This window comes from Macaca fascicularis, chromosome 4 (assembly GCF_037993035.2).
Source record: "Macaca fascicularis isolate 582-1 chromosome 4, T2T-MFA8v1.1".
Lineage (NCBI taxonomy): Eukaryota > Metazoa > Chordata > Mammalia > Primates > Cercopithecidae > Macaca > Macaca fascicularis.
Window position 1 is genome coordinate 96219558 of NC_088378.1, and position 23750 is coordinate 96243307.

General features: G+C 35.8%; 2 protein-coding genes across 14 annotated transcripts in view; one reads left to right on the forward strand and one right to left on the reverse strand.

Annotated features, from left to right (window-relative positions):
* Positions 1–2280, forward strand: part of PHIP (PHIP subunit of CUL4-Ring ligase complex) — a 131574-nt gene extending 129294 nt beyond the window's left edge. For all 10 annotated transcript variants that reach the window (XM_074037596.1, XM_074037597.1, XM_045390258.3 and 7 more), the window contains one exon: positions 1353–2280. In XM_074037596.1, the coding sequence (XP_073893697.1) occupies positions 1353–1990 (638 nt within the window). In that variant the 3' untranslated portion in view covers positions 1991–2280. The remainder of the gene's footprint in view (positions 1–1352) is intronic.
* The window catches only part of IRAK1BP1 (interleukin 1 receptor associated kinase 1 binding protein 1), a 106441-nt gene that overhangs the window by 31320 nt on the left and 51371 nt on the right, over positions 1–23750 (reverse strand). The window contains exon 3 of one of the 4 annotated variants that reach the window (XM_074037605.1): positions 6563–7229. The exons of 2 other annotated variants lie outside the window; for them this stretch is intronic. In XM_074037605.1, coding sequence (XP_073893706.1) covers positions 7158–7229 — 72 coding nt within the window. In that variant the 3' untranslated portion in view covers positions 6563–7157. Of the gene's footprint in view, positions 1–6562; positions 7230–23750 lie in introns of those variants that run through there. One more of the 4 variants, XM_074037608.1, reaches the window with a different exon arrangement.

The window sequence follows — 23750 nt, forward strand, 5'->3', positions numbered from 1 at the left end:
TTGCTCCATAGGAAATACTTAACTACTTTATGTCCACACCCACATTTTTTCCCAACCACTAATCTAAAGAGAGTCATTTCACTATGGGGATCAGGAATTAAAATCTTTGCATTTTCTGTCTGTACTTGACTCTGACCTTTGGTGAGTCTCTTAACCATGTTTTTTTGTTTTGTTTTGTTTTGTTTGAGACGGAGTCTCGCTCTTGTCGCCCAGGCTGTCTTGTCGCCCAGGCTGGAGTGCAGTAGCGCGGTATCAGCTCACTGCAGCCTCCACCTCCCAGGTTCAAATGATTCTCCTGCCTCAGCCCCCTGAGTAGCTGGGATTACAGGTACCCACCACCACACCCAGCTAATTTTTGTACTTTTAGTAGAGACGAGGTTTCGCCATGTTGGCCAGGCTGGTCTTGAACTCCTGACCTCAGGTGATCCGCCTGCTGTGGCCTCCCAGACTGCTGGCATTGTAATTGTGAGCCGCTGCACCCAACCAACCATGATTTGCTTATTTACAAAGTACAGTTCCAACCTGTGACCAAAAATGCTTTTATGAAGATGTATTCTTTTTAAAAGCAGTTTCCATCTATGAATTTCCCCAAAAATAGAGCATTGCAAATCACCTACTTTATCAAATAAAAACATGTCAGAAATTTGGAGGGAAAGAGAGTTCGTTACTGATAGTTCCTGTGGCATATTTTTCCTTTATCTAAGTTATAGCATTTTTTTTCTACAACAGAAAGGTGATTCATCATCTCCAGATCCTTCAGGTTTAGAATTTGATTGCCAGCATTTTCTCTCTTGTTTTATGAAGCATAATGGCCTTTTGTCATGGATTTTGTTACAGTGGGATCTTAATCATGATTATGGTGGCACACATAGTGATTTTGATTGATATAAGCAGTATTTCCTAGGATTATAGTCATTTGCCATTTATTACACAAGGCGAGGACTTTTCAAAGCCTGTGAAGAAAAACTGCCATTTAGTTGTTTTTAAATCCTCTTTAAACAGTTCTGAGAGGAAAGTTTTTGAGCAAGAGTAACTTACTTCTAAGTTAGGAATAAGAAAACTTTGGTCATCCTAGCTTTATAATCAATCACAATGTTAACTTAGATGAGTTACTTATTTTCTATGAGCTTTACCTCCCTCATGAGATCATTAAGAATCTGTCTCTTTTAATTAGAAAATAAATAAGATAATTGAACTATTAACATTCTCTAGGTTCTTTTTTCTCATTTTAATAAAATAATTTAGATTATGTCATTACATATAAGTATACCAATGGGGCCTTATTGACAAGTTTGAGGGTCAAACCAAAAAAGAAACTCCATGTATTAAGGTGTCCTGTTGTTCCCTTTTAGGAGATTGTAAGAACAACGCTCTTGTACCAGGAACCATTCAAGTAAATGGCCATGGAGGACAGCCATCAAAACTTGTGAAGAGGGGACCTGGAAGGAAACCTAAAGTAGAAGTTAACACCAATAGTGGTGAAATTATACACAAGAAAAGGGGTAGAAAGCCCAAAAAGCTACAGTATGCAAAGCCAGAAAATTTAGAGCAAAATAATGTGCATCCCATCAGAGATGAAGTACTTCCTTCTTCAACATGCAATTTTCTTTCTGAAACTAATAATGTAAAGGAAGATTTGTTACAGAAAAAGAGTCGTGGAGGTAGAAAACCCAAAAGGAAGATGAAGACACAAAAACTAGATTCAGATCTCCTAGTCCCTGCAAGTGTCAAAGTGTTAAGGAGAAGTAACCGAAAAAAGATAGATGATCCTATAGATGAGGAAGAAGAGTTTGAAGAACTCAAAGGCTCTGAACCCCACATGAGAACTAGAAATCAAGGTCGAAGGACAGCTTTCTATAATGAGGATGACTCTGAAGAGGAGCAAAGGCAGCTGTTGTTCGAAGACACCTCTTTAACTTTTGGAACTTCTAGTAGAGGACGAGTCCGAAAGTTGACTGAAAAAGCAAAAGCTAATTTAATTGGTTGGTAACTTGTACCAAAATATTTTACTTCAAAATCTATAAAGCAGGTACAGTTAAGGAATAAGTAGAACTAAGGCTTCTGCTTCCTTGCTGCTATGGTGGAGTAGGGAATATGATTTGATTTGCAAAAAAAAAAACAAAAAACAAAAAAAAAAACAAACTTACAAGACACTTCACTTCTTTAAATGAATATATATATATATAAATATATACATATATATTTTAAATGTTTGCTATTTATTGCCCTTAGATAGGTTATGCATTTTCACATTCATTTCATTCACTGAAACAAAAGAAATTGATCTATAATGAATTCCTGATTTATTTATAGAAAAGACAGTTCTGCTACACTCTTTAGGAGCATAATATTCCTAGTGATAGAGCATTTCATGTTAAAATGAATTATTTTTGACCAAGCAAGGTACATTTCTATTGATACAAGTCATGCCCCTAAAAGACAGATCTTATACAGAGTAGCAGTGAATTAAGAAATGTTTCCTCTAAAAGATAAATACAAAATTTCCACCATTTGATACCCTAAAAAGTTTAATTTTAATTATAGAATGTTCATCTACAAAGTATCTAGAGGAGGCTTTTGCTTTATTCCATTTCTGCCAAACTTAAGAGAAAATGTACTGATGAAGGGAAACATATCCACATTGGAAAACATTTGACTGTCTAATTTTTCAGACCTTGATTCTTATATCACTCAATCTCTGTTTATTGTGCCAAAGACTGAGAATCAGTGCAGTGGAAAGCCTGTTTTTGACTGTCAGGACAGCATACACTTTTCAATATTGGAAAGGCTATATATTCTAAAGAGCAAGTTATTAAAGAGTTATGCTGAGATATATCTTTTTTTTGGTACTAATAGAAAATAATGCACTGGTGGGTCCTTTGACAGAGATATTCTAGAGGAAATGTTTAAGTGGTTAAAGGATTCAAGGAAAATACAGGAAAAAAGGTATGGGATTTGATGTTTACTTGTTGATCTGGATTAATGTCATTTCTAAACTTTAGACATATCTAATAGCCTAAAATGACTTACAAAGAAACGTGTCTGTGTGTGTATGTGTATATATTGATAAATGGGTATAATTAAATATATATACAAACACATACTTATATACTATTACCCAGGTATAAATTCTTTTTTCAGGATTTTTTAGATAGCAGTAGAATAAAAATAATTTTAAAATGTCATACTTTATAGTTTAATTTTAAGGGGGAAATTGGTTATTTTCAATTATTAAAGGTTAAAATAGGCCAAATCACTTTTTATGCAATCATGTTTTATACAGTGGTCTCATTGCACATTGTGTTTTTTCTGCACTTTTTACGGTATCCTTATCATGCTGGTATGTCAATATACACCCTAAAGAAAAACTCCATTTAATGATTGTGCCTTGTATTCTATTATTTTTTGCATCATTAGTAAAATTAAGTTGTCTATTGTAAATGATAACTATATGACTTAGGAGAATGTATTGCTATATGTACTGCTATGGAAAAGGAGAGCAGTTATTTATTTGTTTATGGTACAGTTAGTTATTTTATACCTTAAAAACCAACATACTTACCATTTCTATTGTTTAAAAATTACTGTCCATTTTTTTAAAAATTTAAAGAATGTAGTATTTTCTGAGGACTGGTATGGTACAAAAATGTAACCAAAATTTTCAGATACTACATTTTTAAAAAGTGAAGATGGGGAAAATATGTATCAGCATGACCCTGATGTAGAAAAATAAAGTCTGCAATCGAACCTTGGCAAAACACATTACATAATTATGTCTGATAAGGATGAATATTAGCTGTCATTTAACTGTCTTGAAGAATGAAAAAGTGATACATTTGGGCTTTTAAGATCATTTGTAACTAAATTTGTACAGAAATTTTCCTGTGAAATTAAGTAAACCATTTTCCAGATTTTGACTGCATTGCTGAGATTTTGCAGTTGAAAAATAATTTCAAATTTTTCAGGTTTTTTGTATATTTATTTTTTTCTAACAAATATATTTAACTATAAAATTAAAATTCAGTAGTTAAACTCTTCATAATGCAGAAATGGATGGCTTGATTGTATAGAAAAATGAGTCTTTCACTTACACCATTCTTGAAAATAATAGTGTATGTTTGAAATTTAAGTCATTAATTAGTTGCCTTTGAAGGCAATCTATTTGAAATATATAATTTCCTGATGTTATCTGCATTGTGTTAAGAAAAAAAGAATAGGCTATAAAATCAATTTTTGTAAAAAAATAATGTACAGTTTTAAGTTGTGTACAGAAAAAGGAAGAGCGTACACAGTCTTAGAGTGGAATATACCTCTAGTACAGTGTATGTGTTAATTCCAACTCTTGAGCAAAGAAATGAGTATTTACCATCTTTCCTATAACACATAAATGTATTATTCCTGTTCTAAAGACACTGTATATTTATGACCTTATTTGGACATTATTAGACACTGGTTTCTTAGTAAAGCACAGTAACTTGGATCAGATTCTTTGTAACCGAAACACTTAAACATGTATTAGTAATACCAATATATTTAGATTTTATATTTTTATAATTTAGCTTCTATACATTGCAGAAGTTGAATTAAGAAATTTAAGTCATCACCATATTTTTGTTTTCTTTACCACTTGGGAAAATAATCCTCTTTGAAGCGGTAACACTATGTATGTACTGTTGATAGGCCAGAAAGAAATGTTGGCAGTTGTCTTAGGTAAGCAATAAAAACATCTCAAATTTACTGAAAATTCAGAAATATAACTTAACATGCATGGAAAGTGTAAACCAATTTAGGTATTTCTAAGTACCAAACCCTAATATTCCCTCCCTCAACTCCAACATTCTCAAGTCCCAGATGAAAAGTTTAAGTGGAGCATTAGTTTAAATATTCAGTCTAATCAGAGACTCACAGCCCTGGGCGATAGGCAATACATACATAACTTTCTAAAATTTTATCCTTTGTGACCTGCTATAGTGGCATTGGACTATTTTCTGCATGTATTATAAACTGAAGATTTTTTTGGCCTTATTTCAATTGTTTTTATTGCACAGCTTCACTACAAATTTAAAGACTGCTGGCATTATTATAAAACTATCTTCCTCCTTCAGTGTAAGTAAATGTGGAATATTTGTGAGCTGGATTAGGTAACATCTGAGACTTGGGATTGACTAAATTTAGTTATCACCTGGAAATGAATTACATAAGATACAGTAATCAGAGAAAATACCTTTGTGCAGCATGTATGTTAACATCTAGAACTGTCCCTCATCTGCAGTGCAGTAGATGAATCAGACATTTTAAGAAATGTATTCAAATATCATTTTTATCTTATATGTTAGCAGCATTTACATGTTTTCAAATATGATTTGTAATATAATTTCTCCAGTTAACAATGTTTACTTCAATTCTGACATTCCATTTTATACATATATACCTACTGTATATCTCTATCAAATGTCAGCTGGAAGTGGCTTTTTCAGTTTTCTACTTAATGAAAACAGATCTATTCTGAATGTTTTTGTGACCTGAAATTTATTTTTGAATAGGTTGAAAGGACCAAGATACTTGAGTGATTAAAGGGCTGTAAGTGTTTTGCTTATATGCAGGAGTTACATGATTTTAAAAGTCATAGGGGAAGTAGTTTTATCATCTGATTACTCCTATAAACCTAAAAAGTATTTCTAATATATGGTTGAGCAGTGGTTTTGTTAAACTTAGGCAAGAATTTATTTTCCCATTAAAATTTGAAAAATACACTTTTCTTTGCTTCTACCCTTGCAGTTTCCCTTAGTTCCCTGATTTCCAAGTGATCTGAACTAAAATTAATACTACATTTACTAAGAAACTATTTTTGTTAATTATACTGAGCAAAGCGCTCCAAATGAAAAGTCATCATGAACTATGTATAGTACCCAAGAAGAGGTCAAATTGAGTCAGAAGACTGTAAGTACCACTTTTGGCGCTCCAGAGATAAACCTTGTACACACTGCAGTAAAACAGTGAGTAGAAAATATGAGCTATAAATAGATACTATTTTTAGTTTTGATAGCTCTGTGTTGAAACACTTTTTTAATGCAGATAAAAATTATCAGGAAATTAACCTTATGGCACAGACCAAATACTTAGTGCACGGCTGAGTTTCTACAATTCAAGGAGCCAAGAAAAATAGGTTCAAGATGGAATATACTACATGCATATAAGGCAGATGCACACACGCTGGTTACTTTAAGATTGTGTGTGTTGATTAGTCACAATGATAGACTATAAAATGAGACAATACAATGTTACATTTTTGGACCATATTAAAACTGCAAGAAGACAGGGGTCTTATTGAAGATCTTTTAGAAAACTTAAATCCTGTCACAGGACATTTAGACATGTGTAGAATGTAGCTCAATTTTTAAAAAGTAACTGACCTAGAGGGTGAAAGTTGAAACTGACACATTTTCAAATTAAGATTATGCTTATTTTGTACAGAAAACAATGTTTAAACACAAGCAGATCTGTTGTATGTAATAAGTAACACAGAGTTTTAAAACAAATTAATTATTTAGCTTTATTGAAGTTTGTTTTTTTCTTTCCGAACCTGGAGTATCATATTATAAACAGCAGTCTCACACCAGAATAGCAGTGCCCTTTCTTTTTGTACATATTGATTGGACCTTTCTTTACTGTTACGTGGACACTTTCTATGTTAGTTTTGATGCATAATTCTTTGAATCCTTTTATACAAACTAGAATGTACGTGTAAGAATTCCTGTCCCTGCAATGTAGTAACTACAAACTTATTTTTAAATAAATAGAAAACTTGTTTTTCTAAGCTATTTTGTAGAGCCTCATGATTTATTATTTGGTTTTTTAAGTTTTTTTGGCAACACATAAAGCACTTAGTACGTAATTTCCACAAGCTGCTTACCAAAGTGGTCATATGGCAGTTACCATTATGTAAATGCTGGTTCATTAGAGTTTCCAGTGCCCTGTGTGTTTTGCAAAGTATGAAAACTGTCAGTTAAAAGATTTTTGGGTGCCGAAATGTAATTTAATTCCAAAACAACTGAAGGTCAAAAACTTACATGCTTTTTTATGTGTACATTTAATAAAACAATTTCATTGGTTTCTTACCATAAGTTAACTGCGATGAGTGATAAATACTTCAATATTCAGATACTTTCGTAAGAGATATATTTCAGTGGAACACTTTGCATAAATATTTTCTCAAAAATATGCAATTTCTGGGAAAAAAGGAATGATGAAAGAATTTCACTTACTTGTATTTAAGTTCATAGAGTTATTGCAGTTTTCCTAGAAATTGTGTCAGATTGTCATGCTTTTTTGTTGACTTACTAAGAATCCCAATTTTAGCATGAAGACTATTAGATATGAATACATAAGACTATAACAATTCAAATTAAGCACATGGAGTGATTTGTAATTTTGTGTTAATTTCTCCCTAAGATGTTTTGTTAAAATGATTTTGTATAAAATAAATTTCTAAGTTGAGGAAGGCAGGTAAAAAAAATTCCAGATAACCTTTTCTTTCTGAAGTCTGCTAATAACAATACCTAGTATATACTTAGAAGAACCAGCCAAGAAAAATTAACTTTCAGCAACCACTCTTTACTCGTTTCTCTTTTGTAATACCAATTTTATGACCCAAGATTCCCCAGTATTTAATGGAAGTAAGAATAAAGACCAAAGCGCAAAACCTCTGTTACTTGCAATATAGTACTTTGTGTTTGTAATCAATGTGTGGTAAATTTAACACATTTACCACTTACTGATTAGTCTTTGGGAAAAGAATGGTGGAAGTCATTCAATGAAATACCTTTCTACCATATTGGTTAGACATACTGGCAGCACAGTGTAATGAAAAGAACTGGCTTGGAGTTGGGAAATGGGAATTTGACTTTCATTCCTGACAGGAAGTAGAGGAACCCCAGCAAAGTCATATCTCAGAGCTTCATTTTCCTCATCTGTAAAGTTTTAAAAGTTGATTAAATTATCTGTGAGATCTAATTCTGTTCAAATAGCGAGTGGTGATAATCTCATTTGTATATTGTCCTCTGTATTCATGGCTCAACCTTGGCTTTTATATTTAGTCCCTGAATAGAATACATCATTTAATGTGTAGTTTCCAGACAAGCTGTGTCTTGCGGCCATGACCTTATTGTTGTAAGTGTGAGGTTTTCTGAACCCTTAGAAGAAGGACTTTTAATGTTTTCACAACACACTATTGTATTGCTATAAATTGTGAATTGCTTTAAAAATACATGTTTACTAATAAAAAGAAGTACAGGCACACTTTATTTTATTGTGCTTTGCATTATTGCACTTTGCAGATAACTGGTAACCCTTCATCCAGCAAGACTGTCAGTACCATTTTTTCCAACAGCAGGTGGTAACTTCATGTGTCACATTTTGGTAATTGCAATATTTCCAACTTTTAAAATATCATTCCATCTGTTCATGGTGATCTGTGATCAGTAATCATTTATGTTACCACTGTAATTGTTTTGAGATGCCAAAAACCACACCCATATAAGATAGTTAATACATGTTCTGTGTGTTTTGACTGTTCCAATAAATGGCCATTCCCCCATCTCTCTCCCTCTTTTTGGGCCTTCTATTCCCTGAGATACACCAATATTGAAATTAAACCAGTCAGTCACCCTACCGTGGCTTCTAAGTGTTCAAGTGAATAGAAGAGTCTGAAGTCTCACACTTTCATCAAAAACTAGCTATGATTAAGCTTAGTTAAAAAGGCATGTCAAAAGCCAAGAGAGGCTGAAAGCTGGAACTATTGTGCCAAACAGCCAAGTTGTGTAAGCAAAGGAAAAGTTATTGAAGGAAGTTAAACATGCTACTTTAGTGAACATATGAATGATAAGAAAGCAAAGCAACCTTATGGCTGATAAGAAGAAAGGTGCAGTGGTCTGGATAGAAGATCAAATCAGCCACAATATCCCCTGAAGCCAAAACCTAATCCAGAGAAGGCCATTAAAGCTCTTCAATTCTGTAAAGGTGAGAGGTAAGAAAGCTGCCCCCCCCAAAAAAAAATTGGAAGCTAGCAGAGGTTAGTTCATGATGGGTTTTTTTTTGTTGTTGTTTTTTGTTTGTTTTGCTTTTTGTTTTGTTTTTTGAGACAGAGTTTTGCTCTTGTTGCCCAGGCTGCAGTGCAATGCTGCGATCTCAGCTCACTGAAACCTCCGCCTCCCAGGTTCAAGCGATTCTCCTGCCTCAGCCTCCTGCGTAGCTGGGATTACAGGCCCCTGCCACTATGCCCAGCTAATTTTTGTACTTTAACAAGAGATGGGGTTCACCATGGTGGCCAGGCTGGTCTCAAACTCCTGACCTTGTGATCTGCCCACCTCAGCCTCCCAAAGTGTTAGGATTACAGGTGTGAGCCATCGCATCTGGCCTGGTTCATGATGTTTAAGGAAAGAAGCCATCTCTGTAATAAAAGTGCAAGGGGGTGCTGATGAAAAAGCAAGTTATCCAGATGTTTTAGCTAATATTATTGATGAAAATCTACACAAACTTTCAATGCAGATGAAACAACCTTATATTGGTAGAAGGACCAATGCAGGACTTTCATAGCTAGAGAGAAGTCAATGCCTAACTTCAAAGGACAGGCTCTCATTGGGGGCTAATGCAGCTGGTGTTAAGATGAAGCCAGTGCTTCTTTACCATTCCAAAAATTCTAGGGCCCTTAAGAATTATATTAAATCTACCCGACTGTGCTCTATCAATGGAACAACAAATCCTGCATGACAGCCCATCTGTTTACAGCACGGTTTACTGAATATTTTAAGTCCATTGTTAAGACCTACTTTCCAGGGAAAAAAAAAAAAAAAAAGGGTTCCTTTGAAAATACTACTGCTTGTTGACAACCTGGTCACCCAAGAACTCTGATGGCAGTGTGCAAGGTGATTAGTGTTGCTTTCATGCCTGCTAACACAACATCTGTTCTGCACCTCACAGATCAAGGAGTAATTTTGATTTTCAAGTCCTGTTATCTAAGAAATACATGTTGTAGGCCGGGCACAGTGGCTCATACCTGTAATCCCAGCACTTTGGGAGTCCAAGGTGGGTGGATCACCTGAGGTCAGGCGTTTGAGACCAGCCTGGCCAACGTGGTGAAACCCCATCTCTACTAAAAATACAAAAATTAGCCAGGCTTAGTGGCGCATGCCTGTAATCCCAGCTACTCAGGAGGCTGAGGCAGGAGAATTGCTTGAACCCGGGAGGCGGAGGTTGCAGTGAGCCGAGAGTGCGCCATTGCACTCCAGCCTGGGCAACAACAGTGAAACTCCATCTCAAAAAAAAAAGAAAAGAAATACATGTTGTAAGGCTATAGCTTCCAGAGATTCCTCTGAGGAATCTGGTCAAAGTACATTGAAAACCTGGAAAGAATTCACCATTCTAGATGCCATTAAGAACGTTCATGATTCATTGGCAATCAAAATATCAACTTTAACAGGAATTTGGAAGAAGTTAATTCCAACCCTCATGGATGATTCCGAGGGTTCAAGAATTCAGTGGCAGAAGTCACTGCAGACGTCGTGGCAATACCTCGAGAACTAGAATTGGAAAGTGGAGCCTAAAGATGTGACTGAATTGCTGCAATCTCATGATAAAATTTGAATGGCTATGGTGTTGCTTCTTATGGATGAGCAAAGTTTCTTGAGATTAAATCTACTCTTAGTGAAGATGCTGTGAACATTGTTGAAATGACAACAAAGAATGTAAATACTACATAAACTTAATAAAGCAGCAGCTGTTTGAGAGGATTGAGTCCAATTTTAAAAGTTCTGTGGGTAAAATGCAATCAAACAGCATTGCATGCTACAAAGAAATCTTTTGTGAAAGTAAAGAGTCCAATGGATGCAGCATACTTCAGTGTTATCTTAAGAAATTGACACAGCCACCCCAACCTTCAGCAACCACCACCCTGATCAGACAGCAGGCATCAATATTGGGGCGAGACCCTCCACCAGAAAAAGATTCTGACTTTCTGAAAGCTCAGATGATCATTAGCATTTTCTAGCAATAAAGTATTTTTAAACTAAAGTATGTACATTGTTTTTAAGACATAATTCTGTTGCACATGTAACAGAATAACTATGGTATAAACATACTTTTACATGCACCAGGAAACAAAAAGTTTGTGTGATTTGCTTTATTGCAATATTTGTTTTATTTTGGTGGTCTGGAATCAAACCCACAATATCTCCAAGGTATACCTGTACTAAAGTTCATGATTTTCCAGGGACCTATGGGAAATCTCCAAGATAGTTTTAGTGTAAAATACCCTAATTCTTTTTCTTGTTTTTTGAGACAGGGTCTCTCTCTCTCTTACCCAGACTGGAGTGCAGTGGCACAAATCATAGCTCACTGCAACCTTGAACTCCTGGGCTCAAGCAATCCTCCTGCCTCAGCCTCATGAGTAGCTGGGACTACAGGTAGACACTACCTCACCAGGCATTTATTGATTGATGAATTGATTGAATGTAGAGACAGGAATTTCACTGTGTTGCCCAGGCTGGTCTCAAACTCCTGGACTAAAGCAATCCTTTTACTTTGACCTTCCACAGTGCTAGGATTACTTGCATGAACCACTAAGTCCAACCTCATCCTGAAATTTTTCTCTCATTTTTTCTAAATTTAAGATCCACTTAAGTGGTAAAACAGAATCAGTGGCTTTCAGAGAAAAATTAATCATTTGATTAAGATAGGATATTGCGTACCTGAGAATACTAGTTGGTTTTCTATTTAATTATTTTTTATTGTTATTTTTATTTTTATTTTTGAGACAGAGTCTCCCTCTGTTGCCCAGGCTGGAGTGCAGTGGTGCGATCTCAGCTCACTGCCATCTCCATCTCCCCAGTTCAAGTGATTCTCCTGCCTCAGCCTCCCAAGAACTGGGACTACAAACACTCAACACCTCAACCAGTTAATTTTTGTATTTTTAGTAGAGACAAGGTTTCACCGTGTTGGCCAGGTCTCAAACTCCTGACCTCAGGTGATCCGCCCGCCTCGGCCTCCCAAAGTGCTGGGGTTATAGGTGTGAGCCACCGTGCCCAGCCACACAGTTGTATTTCTCTGTCACTATTGTTCTTAGTTTAGTGTCAGCTACCTATATGAATCACAAATTTTAATGAAAATAAGTTTCACAGAGAAAACTGAAAGGATGGTAATTTAAAACTATCATATGCAAGTATTTTTGTAGAACAGCAAATCTCAATATACATAGCACAATTTTTTTAAACCTCGAATTTGCAAAAATGAACATTTTTACTAAAAATATGACTTGAAGACAGCAACTCCATAGTGTACAAATATAAGAAACAAGTGTGTATACACTTAAAATTATTCACAGTGAGCAGTATTTCAGTGTTGCTTATAACTGAAATGTACTCAATTTTCAGTTACCTGAGGATCTTTGAAATTATGTTCAAACTGACATGCTATAGAACAATTACATTTATAAAAAACTTTGGCAAGGCTGGGCATGATGGTGCACACCTGTAATCCCGGCACTCTGGAAGGCCAAGAACTCTGAGCCTAAGAGTTCAAGACCAACCTGGGCATTATGGTGAAACCCTGTGTCTACAAAAAATTAGCTGGGCATGGTGGTACATGCCTCTAATCCCAACTACTCAGAAAGTTCACGTAGGAGGGATGCTTGAGCCTGGGAGGTTGAGGCTGCTGTGAGCTGAGATAGTTCCACTGCACTCCAGCCTGAGTGACAGAGGGAGAGCCTGTCTCAAAAAACAAAAACAAAAAAACTGTGTCAGAATTATGACTCAATTTATTTGAACACGTGTTTTATGTTTTTAGCTACTCCAAATATTATGTAAAAGTAATGTTGGCTTATATGTTCAGTGGACCAATAGAAGAAGTTTAGGTACCCCAGACTAACTTGTCTCTTCTTAAGAAAGCAAACCCAATCTTAATTTAACAAATTAATTGTATGCTTATATTATATTCCACACTTACACAGGAAAAAAAAGCCATTTTAAAAATATAATTTCAATTTTTATTTTAGATTCAGAGGGTACATGAGCAAGTTTGTTAACCAGGTATACTGCTGAGGTTTGGGGTACAATTGATCCTATAATCCAGGTACCAAGCATAGTACCCATAGTTTTTCCATGCTTGTCACCCTCCTTCCTTCCCCCATCTACTAGTCCTTAGTGTCTACTGTTTCCATTGTTATATCCATGAGTAACCAGTTTAGCTCCTACTTATAAGTGAGAACCTGTGGTATTTGGCTTTCCTGTTTCTGCATTAATTCACTTAGGACAGTGGCCTTGAGGTGCATCTATGTTGCTGCAAATGACATGACTTCATTTCTCATGGCTGCTTAGTATCCCATGTTATGTATGTACCACATTTTATTTATCCAACCCACCTTTGATGGGCACCTAGGTTTATTCCATGTCTTTGCTATGGTTAATAGTGCTGTGAAGTAAAACCTGCCAAGATTGATCATTAAGAAATCCAAAACTTCAACAGACCAATAACAAGTAATGAGATTAAAGCCATAATAAAAAGTCTGCCGGTAAAAAAAAAAAAAAAAAAAAAAAAAAAGCAAGCCTGGGACCTGATGGCTTCACTGATGAATTCTACCAAACATTTAAAGAAGAACTAACACCAATCATACTGAAACTATTCCAAAAAATACAGGGGGAGGGAATACTTCTAAACTCATACTATGAGGCCAGTATTTCCCTAATACCAAAACAAGACAAAAACACGTCAAAAAAAAAAAAAAAAAAAGAAAACTGCAGGCCAACATCTCTGATGAATATTGGTGCAAAAATCCTCAACAAATACTTGCAAACTGAATTCAACAATAAGTGAAAAAGACCATTCGTTACAACCAAGCGGAATTTGTTCCTGGGATGGAAGGATAGGTCAACATGTACAAATCAATCAGTATAATACAAGACAGAATGACAAAAACCATATGATCGTTTCAATTGATGCCAAAAAAGCATTTGATAAAATTTAACATCCCTTCATGATAAAAATACTCAAGAAACTGGATATAGAAAGAACATATATCAACATAATAAAAGCCATATATGACAGACCCACAGCTAGTATCATACTGAGTGGGGAAAAACTGAAAGCCTTTCCTTAAAGATCTGGAACACAACAAGGACACTGTCACCATTGCTATTCAACATAGTACTGAAAGTCCTAGCTAGAGCAATCAGACAAGGAAAGGAAATAAAGGGCATCCAAATTGGAAAGAAATAAGTCAAATTATTCTTGTTTGCAGATGACATCATCTTATATTTGCAAAACCTGAAGACTACACACACACACACACACACACAAACTATTAGAACTGAAAAGCAAATTCAGTAAAGTTGCAGGATACAAAATCAACCTACAAAAATCAGTAGCATGTCTGTATGCCACCAGTGAACAATCTGAAAAAGAAATAAAACAAATAATCCCATTTATAATAACCACAAATAAAATTAAATACCCAGGATTAACCAAAGAAGTGGAAGATCTCTATAATGAACACTAAAACACTAGTGAAAGATATTGAAAAGAACACAAAAATGGAAAGATTCCATGTTCATAGATTAGAAGAATTAATATTGTTAAAATGTCCATACTACCCAAAGAATCTACAGATTCAAAACAAGCCCTATCAAAATACCAATGACATTCTTCACAGATATAGCAAAAACAATCCTAACATTTATATAACATCACAAAAGACCCAGAATAGCCAAAACTATTATAAGTAAAAGGAACAAAACTGGAGGAATCACATTATCTGACTCCAAATTATACTACAGAGCTATAGTAAGCAAAGCAGCATGGTACTGGCATAAAAACAGACACACAGAGACCAATGGCACAGAATATAGAACCCAGAAAAAAATCCACACATGTACAGTGAACTCATTTTTAATAAAAGTGCAAGGAACATACAGTTGGGAAAAGACAGTCTTTTCAATAAATGGTGCCTGGAAAACTGGATATTCATATGCAGAAGAATGAAACTAGACCCTTATCTCTCACTGTATACCAAAATCAAATCAAAATGCATTAAAGGCTTAAATCTAAGATCTCAAACTATGAAACGACTACAAGAAAACATTAAGGAAACTTTCCAGGACATTGTTCTGGACAAAAATTTCTTGAGTAACACATAACCACAGATAACCAAAGCACAAATGGACAAATGGGATCACATCAAGCTAAAAGCTACTGCACAGCAAAGGAAATAATCAGCAAAGTGAAGAGACAACCCACAGAATGGGAGAACATATTTGTAAACTACCCATCTGACAAGGGATTAATAACCAGGAGCTCAAACACCGTTATAGGAAAAAGATCCAATAATCTGATTTTAAAATGGACCAAAGATTTGAATAGACATTTCTCAGAAGACATACAAATGGCAAACAGGCATATGAAAAGGTGCTCAATATCACTGATCAACAGAGAAATGCAAATCAAAACCACAATGGGATATCATCTCACCCAGTTAAAATGGCTTTTATCCGAAAGACAGGCAATAACAAACGTTGGCGAGGATGTGGAGAAAAGGGAATTGCATACACTGTTGGTGGGAATGTGAATAGTACAACCACCATGGAGAAAAGATTGGAGGTTCCTCAAAAAACTAAGAACTGAGCTACCATATGATCCAGCAATCCCACTGCTGGGTATACACCCCAAAAGAAAGGAAATCAGTATATCCAAGAGATACCTGCACGCCCATGTTTGTTGTAGCACTGTTCACAGTAGCCAAGATTTGGAAGGAACCTAAGTGTCCATCAACAGATGAATGGATAACAAAATGTGGTACATATACACAATGGAGTACTATTTGGTCATAAAAAAGAATAAGATCCTGTCATTTGCAACAACATAGATGGAACTGAGGTCATTATGTTAAGAGAAATAAACCAGGCACAGAAAGACATCACATGTTCTTACTCATTTGTCAGATGTAAAAATAAAAACAGTTGAATTCATGGAGACAGGGAGTAGAGAATGGTTGTCAGAGGCTGAGAAATGTAGTGGGAGGGTGTTGGGGAGGTGGGGATGGTTAAGGGGTACAAAAAATTGAAACAATTAATAAGACCTAGTATTTGATAGCACAACAGGGTGACTATAGTCAATAATAATTTAATTGTACATTTTAAAATTTCTTAAATTTTATATACATACTTGGATAATTTGTGACACAAAGGATAAATACTTAAGGAGATGGATACCCCATTTTACATGATGTGATTATTACACATTTCATGTCTGTATCAAAACATCTCATGTATCCCATAAATATATACATCTACCATGTACCCAGAAAAATTAAAATAAAAAATCTAAAACAAATAGTGCCGTGACGAACATACGAGTGCATGTGTCTTTTAGTAGAATGATTTTCTTCCGGATATGTACCCAGTAATGGGATTGCTGGATCAAATGGTAGTTCTGTTTTAAGTTCTTTGGAAAATCTCCAAACTGCTTTCCACAGTGGGTGAACTAATTCACATTCCTGCAAACAGTGTATAAGCATTCTCTTTTCTTTGCAGCTTCACCAGAATCTGTTGTTTTTTGACTTTTTAGTAATAGCCATTCTGACTGGTGTGAGATGTTATCTCATTGTGGTTGTGATTTGCATTTCACTGATGGTTACTAACGTTAAGCAGTTTTTGATTTTCACACTCTTCCCACCCTCCACCCTTAAGTAGGTCCAAGTGTCTATTATTCCTTCTTTGTGCCCATGTTTAATGAGTGTTTATTTTCCACTTATAAGAAAGAACATACAGTATTTGGTTTTCTGTTCCTGTGTTAATTTGCTTAGGATAATGGTCTTGAGGTACATCCATGTTGCTACAAAGGACATAATTTTGTTCTTTATTATGGCTGCATAGTATTCCATGGTGTATATGTATCACATTTTCTTTATCCAGTCCGCCAGTGATCGGCATCTAGGTGGAATCCATCTTTTTGATATTATGAATACTGCTGTGATGAACATATATGTGCATATGTCTTTATGACAGAATGGTTTATATTCCATTGGGAATATACCTAGTGATGGGATTGGTAAGTTGAATAGTAGTTCTCTTTTTAAATTCTTTGTGAAATCTCCAAATTGCTTTCCATAGGGGTTGAACTAATTTAAATTCCTACCAGCAGCAGTGTGTAAGCGTTTCCTTTTCTCTGCAGCCTTGCCAGAATCTGTTGTGTTTTGACTTTTTAATAGTAACTATTCTACTGGTGTGAGATGGTATCTCATTGTGATTTTGATTTGCATTCCTCTAATGATTGGTAATGTTGAGCATTTTTTCACATGCTTGTTGGCCACGTGTATGTCTTTGAGAAGTGTACATTCATGTCTTCTGTCATTTTTTGAATGAGATTGTTGGTTTTTTGCCTGTGGATTTGTTTACGTTTCTTACAGATTCTAGATATTAGAATTTTGTCAGATGCATAGTTTGCAAATATTTTCTCCCATTTTGTAGGTTGTTTACTCTGTTGAGATATATATATATATATATATATATATATATATATATATATATATCTCCACACTTTTTTTTTTTTTTTTTTTTTGCTATGCACAAGCTCTTTAGTTTAAGTCCCACTTGTCAATTTTTGTTTTCGTTTCAATTGCTTTTGGAGTCTTTGTCATGAAATCTTTAACATCTCAAGAATGGTACTTGAGATGTCGGCTCACCTCAAGAATGGTATTTTCTAGGTTTCCTTCTAGCGTTTTTATATTTTAGGTTTTACATTTATGTCTTCAATCCATCTTGAGTTGATTTTTGTATGTGGTGAAAAGAATGAGCCTGGTTTCAGACTTCTGCGTGTGGATAGCCTGTTATCATAGCACCATTTATTAAATAAGGAATCTTTTCACTGTTGCTTGTTATTTTCATCTTTGTCAAAGACCAGCTACAGATGGCTGTAGGTGTATGGCATTATTTCTGGGTTCTCTATTCTGTTGCATTGGTCCATGTGTCTGTTTTTGTACCAGTACCATCCTATTTTGGTTACTGTAGCCTTGTGTGAAGTCAGGTAATATGATTCCTTTGGATTTGTTCTTTTTGCTTAGGATTGCTTTGGTTATTTGGCTCTTTTTTGGTTCCATATGAGTTTAGAATAGTTTTTTTCAAATTTTTGAAATTTTAAAATTTGAGATGGAGTCTTGCTCTGTTGTCAGGCTGGAGTACAGTGGCACGATCTCGGCTGACTGCAATCTTTGCCTCCCAGGTTCAAGTCATTCTCCTGCCTCAGCCTCCTGAGTAACTAGGATTACAGGCATGCACCACCACACCCAGCTAATTTTTGTATTTTTAGTAGAGACAAGATTTCACCATGTTGGCCAGGATGGTCGCAATCTCCTGACCTCGTGATCCACCCACCTTGGCCGCTGAAAGTGTTGGGATTACAGCCATAAGCCACCATGCTCCACCCAAATTAACTTTTTGATGTGCTGCTGGGTGCAGTTGGCTAGTATTATGTTGAAGACTTTTGTGTCTAAGTTCATCAGGGATGTTGGCCCATAGTTTTCTTTTTTCATTATGTGTTTTCCAGCTTTTGTCATCCTGTCTACATAGAATGAGTCAGGGAGGAGTCCCTCCTACTTGATTTTTTTGGAATAGTTTCAGTAGAATTGGTACTTTGCACATCAGGTAGAATTTGCTGTGAATTCATCTGGTCTGGGGAGTTCGTTGGTTGGTAAGTTTCTTACTGCTGATTCAATTTTGGAACTTGATATTGATCCATTCAGGGTTTCAGTTTCTTCTTGATTCACTCTTGGGAGGTTGTGTTTCCAGGAATTTATCCATTTTCTCTAGAGTTTCTAGTTTGTGTGTATACAGATGTTCATAACAGTCTCTGATAATCTTTTGTATTTCTGTAGGGTCAGTTGTAATGTTAACTTTGTAATTCCTAATTGTGCTTTTTTGGATTTTCTCTCTTTTTTTTTCTTTGTTAAACTAGCTAGTGGTCTATCCATCTTGTTTATCCTTTCAAAGAGCCAGCTTTTGGTCTTGTTGATTCTTTATGGATTTTTGGGTCTCAATTTCATTCAGTTCCGCTTTGATTTTAGTAATTTCTTTTCTTTTGATCACTTTTGGGCTAGTTTGTTCTTGTTTTTCTAGTTCCTCTTGGTGTGAGTCAGATCACTTACTTGAGATCTTTCTAACTCATTGAGGTCTTTAGTGCTATAACCTTTATCTTAACCCTGCCTTTGCTGCATCTCAGAGATTTTGGTATGTTGTATCTCTGTTTTCCTTTATTTTAAAGAACTTTAAATTTCTGCTTTAATTTTGTTGTTTACTTGAAAGTCATTTAAGAACAAGTTGTTTAATTTCCCTATAATTGTGTGGCTTTGAGAGATCTTCTTGGTATTAATTTCTATTTTTATTCCACTGTGGTCATAGAGTATGGTTGGTATGATTTGATTTTTTGGAATGTATTGATACTTGCTTTATGGGCAAGTATGTGGTCAATCTTGGAGTATGTTTCATTTGCAGATGAGAAGAACTATATTCTGTGGTTGATGACTGGAGTATTCTGTAGTGCTTATTACATCCAATTGTCAAGTATCTAATTTAAGTCCATAATTTCTTTTAGTTTTCTGCCTTAATGATCTGTTTAGTGTTGTCAGGAGGGTGTTGAAGTCCCCCACTATTATTGTGTGGCTGTCTAAGTCTTGTTATATGTCTAGAAGTTTTTTTTTTTATGAATCTGAGTTCTCCAATGTTGGGTGTATATATATTTAGGATAGTTGTCTTCTTGTTGAATTGATCTCCCTATCATTATGTAACACCTTTCTTTGTCCCCCCATCCCCGTTTTTTTGTTTGTTTGTTTTTTACTGTTTTTGGTTTAAAATCTGTTTTATCTGATATAATTATCATGACCTCTGCTTTTTTTTTCTGTTTGAGTAATAAATTTTTCTCCAGCTCTTTACTTTGAGCCTATGAGAGTCATTACATGTACAAAGGGTCTCTTGAAGACAGCAGATAGGTCTTGTTTTTTTATTCAACTTGTCTCTGTCTTTTAAGTGGGGCATTTAGACTATTTGCATTCAGGGTTAATATTGATATGTGTATACTGGGTTAATATCGATATTTTAAAAATGTATTTTTTTTGAGCAGGGTCTTACTCTGTCACTCAGGATGGAGTGCAGTGGCATGATCATGGCTCACTGCAGCCTCAAACTTCCAGGCTCATGCAATCCTTCCACCTCGGCCTCCCCAGTGGCTGGGACCACTGGTGTGTGCCACCATACCCAGCTAATTTTGTATTTTGTTTACAGATGGGGTCCCTCTATGTTGCCTAGACTGGTAACAAATACCTGGGCTCAAGCAAGATATGTGAGGTTTTGATCCTATCATGAAGTTATTAGGTAGTTGCTTTGTAATTTCTACTGTGTGGCCTATGTACTTAGGTGTGATTGTGGGCTATGTACTTAAGTGTGTTTTGTGGTAGCAGTTATCATTCTTTCATTTCCATGTTTAGAACTCCTGTGAGGATCTCTTGTAAGGCTGACCTAGTGATAATGAATTCCCCTAGCACCTGCTTGTCTAGAAAAGATTTTATTTCTCCTTCACTTATGAAGCTTAGTTTGGCAGGATATGAAATTCTTGGTTAGAATTTCTTTTCTTTAAGAATGCTGAAAATAGGCACCCAATGTCTCCTGCTGTGTTAGCTTTCTGCTGAGAAGTCTACTGTTAGTCTGATGGAATTCTCTTTGTATATATCTGACCTTTTTCACTAGCTGCCTTTAAGATTTTTTTTTTTTTTTTTTAGTGTTCAGTTTGACAGTCTGGTGACTATATGACTTAGCAATGTTCATTTTGTGTAGTATCTCACAGGTGTTCTCTGAATTTCTTGTATCTGGATGTCTACCTCTATCAAGATTAGAAACATTTTCTTGAATTATTCCTTGAAATATGTTTTCCACATTGTTTACATTTTCTCTTTCTCTCTCAGGAATCCCAACAATTTGTAGGTTTGGTTGCTTTACACTCTTCCACACTTCTCAAAGACTTTGTTCAGTTTAAAAAAATCATTTTTTCTTTACTTTTGTCTGGCTAATTTGAAAGACCTGTCTTCAAAATCTGATTTTTTCTCTTCTGCTTGGTCTAGTCTATTGATAAAGCTTTCCATTGTATTTTAAAATTTTTTAAGTGAGGTTTTCAATTCCAGAAGCTCTAGTTGACTTATTTTTAAAATGTTTATCTCCTCCTTCATTTCCTGAATTGCTTTAGAAGATTTTTTGTGTTTATTTTCAACCTTGTCTTGGATCTCATTGAGCTTCCTTTCAATTCCATGTTTTGAATTCTTGATCTGTTATTTCTGAGTTTCCATTTTGTTTAGGAACCACTGCTGGAGAGCTGGTGTGATCCTTTGGCGGTATCACTACATTCAGATTTTTCACAGTGCCAGAATTCTTGCACTAGTTTCTTCTCATCTGAAGACACTGGAACTTCTAATTTTTTTTTTTTTTTTTAATGAGATGGAGTCTCACTCTATTGCCCAGGCTAGAGTGCAGTGACACATTCCTGGCTCACTGCAACCTCCACTTCCTGAGTTCAAGCAATTCTCCTGCCTCAGTCTCCCAAGCAGCTGGGACTACAGGTGTGTGCCACCATGCCCAGCTATTTTTTTTTTTTTTTTTGTATTTTTGTAGAGTGCTCTGATGTCTGGAGATCTGCCTGGGCTTTTCTCTAACCACTCTGTTTCTTTTCTAGCTCTTTGTTCACCTAGATATAGATTTTTCTATACTAGCTGTCTTGGCAAACTACATATGTTCAAGTGCCAAACTCATTGATAGTAACAATAATGACTAACACAACTAATTAAACACTAGGTGTTAGGCACTGTTCTGCATTCTTTACATGGAGTAGTCCATTTAGTCTTCACAAGTTTATGAGTCAGATACTATTATTCTCATATTATATTAGAGAAAGTAAAACACAGATAGATTAAGTAACTTCCCTCCCCCCATCACACTGCCAAATTAGTTGACAGGATTGATGCGTGACTTCTACGTGTGGATTATAATACTCCAAATGCAACTCTAAGGTTGAGTCTTATTATAAAAGGCCAGTGTACAGACCACCAAGAGGATGTTCTTGCACTACACATAATCATTTTCTGATATCTAGGATTTAACAAAACTGAGGCAAGAAATAGGATGTAGGAGCAGACAACCTAAAGACTTTCTAGAACCAAATTAAACAAACAAACAAACAAAAAACCCAACCTTCTAAGCCCAAGTAAATGACTTTATAACTTCACTTTAGCCTCTTCATCTATATAGGAGGTACATCAAGTAACCAATGGAAACCTCTAGAGGGTATTTAAACCCCAGAAAATTCTGTAACTGGGCCCTTGAGCCACTTGCTCTGGCCGCTCACACCCTGTGGAGTGTGCTTTTGCTTTCAATAAATCTCTGCTTTTGTTGCTTCATTCTTCCCTTGCTTTGTTTGTGAGTTTTGTCCAATTCTTTGTTCATGGACACCCTCCACTGGTAACAAAACATCATCAATCTGCCATGGACCATATTACTTTTAATTGAATTGCTAACACTATTATCTGGCCATATGGGTTTGTCCATGTCCTTCGAAAAGCAGATGCCAAGATGGAATAAAATGCACAAGGATTATAATAAAGGAAATGCCTACAAAATAAAATGGGAAGGGAGCTAGGAAAGGCTGGGAGGTCTTCCAGCCTGTCATGCCACAGTGAGCCCCAAGTGAAGGAGAAAAGGAAGTAAGGTTGGATGAAGTGTCCTTGACTTCTATGTAGTCTAAGGAAGGTTTGGCAAGGCTGTTGGGAAGTCCTTGGGCCAAATTTGATCATCACAGTAGTCCCCTGTCTCCCAGGTAAGGACCAACTTAGGTATACCTGTGTACTCATTATTGGCTAGGATAGTCTGAGGGAAGTGTGAATCCACAGCACACACACAGCAGCGAAATTCTGAGTGCAGCTGCTCAGGCTTTGGTCTAATAAACTTCCTGCAGGTGAAACTCTGTGAGGCACATTTTCTTGGCCACTATAACATGCTTTAGCATCCTAAAAGTTTTGAGCTTTATTTTAGTCATGAGGTCTATGCAACATTTTTGCTTACATTATTGCCATATTTTCCAACTTCTTGATGAATTATATTGTTAGAAATTCTGACTCACAGTCTTTGAATCACTGTATCAATTTGCTCATAATTTAATGCATCATATGCATTGTAGCATACAGTGATCCATATCATGTGGCCAGAAGTTCACATTTGAGGCATGATGACATTTCTGCCTATAATACCTAGGTTATAAAAACCTGTAACTTAGGCCAGGTGCTGTGGCTCACACCTGTAATCCCAGCACTTTGGGAAGCCGAGGTGGGTGGATCACCTGAGGTCAGGAGTTTGAGACCAGCTTGACCAACGTGGCAAAACCCTATCTCTACTAAAAATATAAAATTAGCTAGGCATGGTGGCACATGCCTGTAATCCCAGCTACTTGGGAGGTTAAGGCAGAAGAATCACTTGAACCTGGGAGATGGAGGTTGCAGTGAGCCAAGATCACACAACTGCACTCCAGCCTGGGCGACAGAGCAAGACTCTGTCTCAAAAAACAAAAACAAGAACAAAAACAAAAACAAAAAACAAAACAAAACCAAAAACCTGTAACTTGTTAGTATTAATTGGTACTGATAAAATTTATTCATCATATTAAGCCAAATGTCATAATTA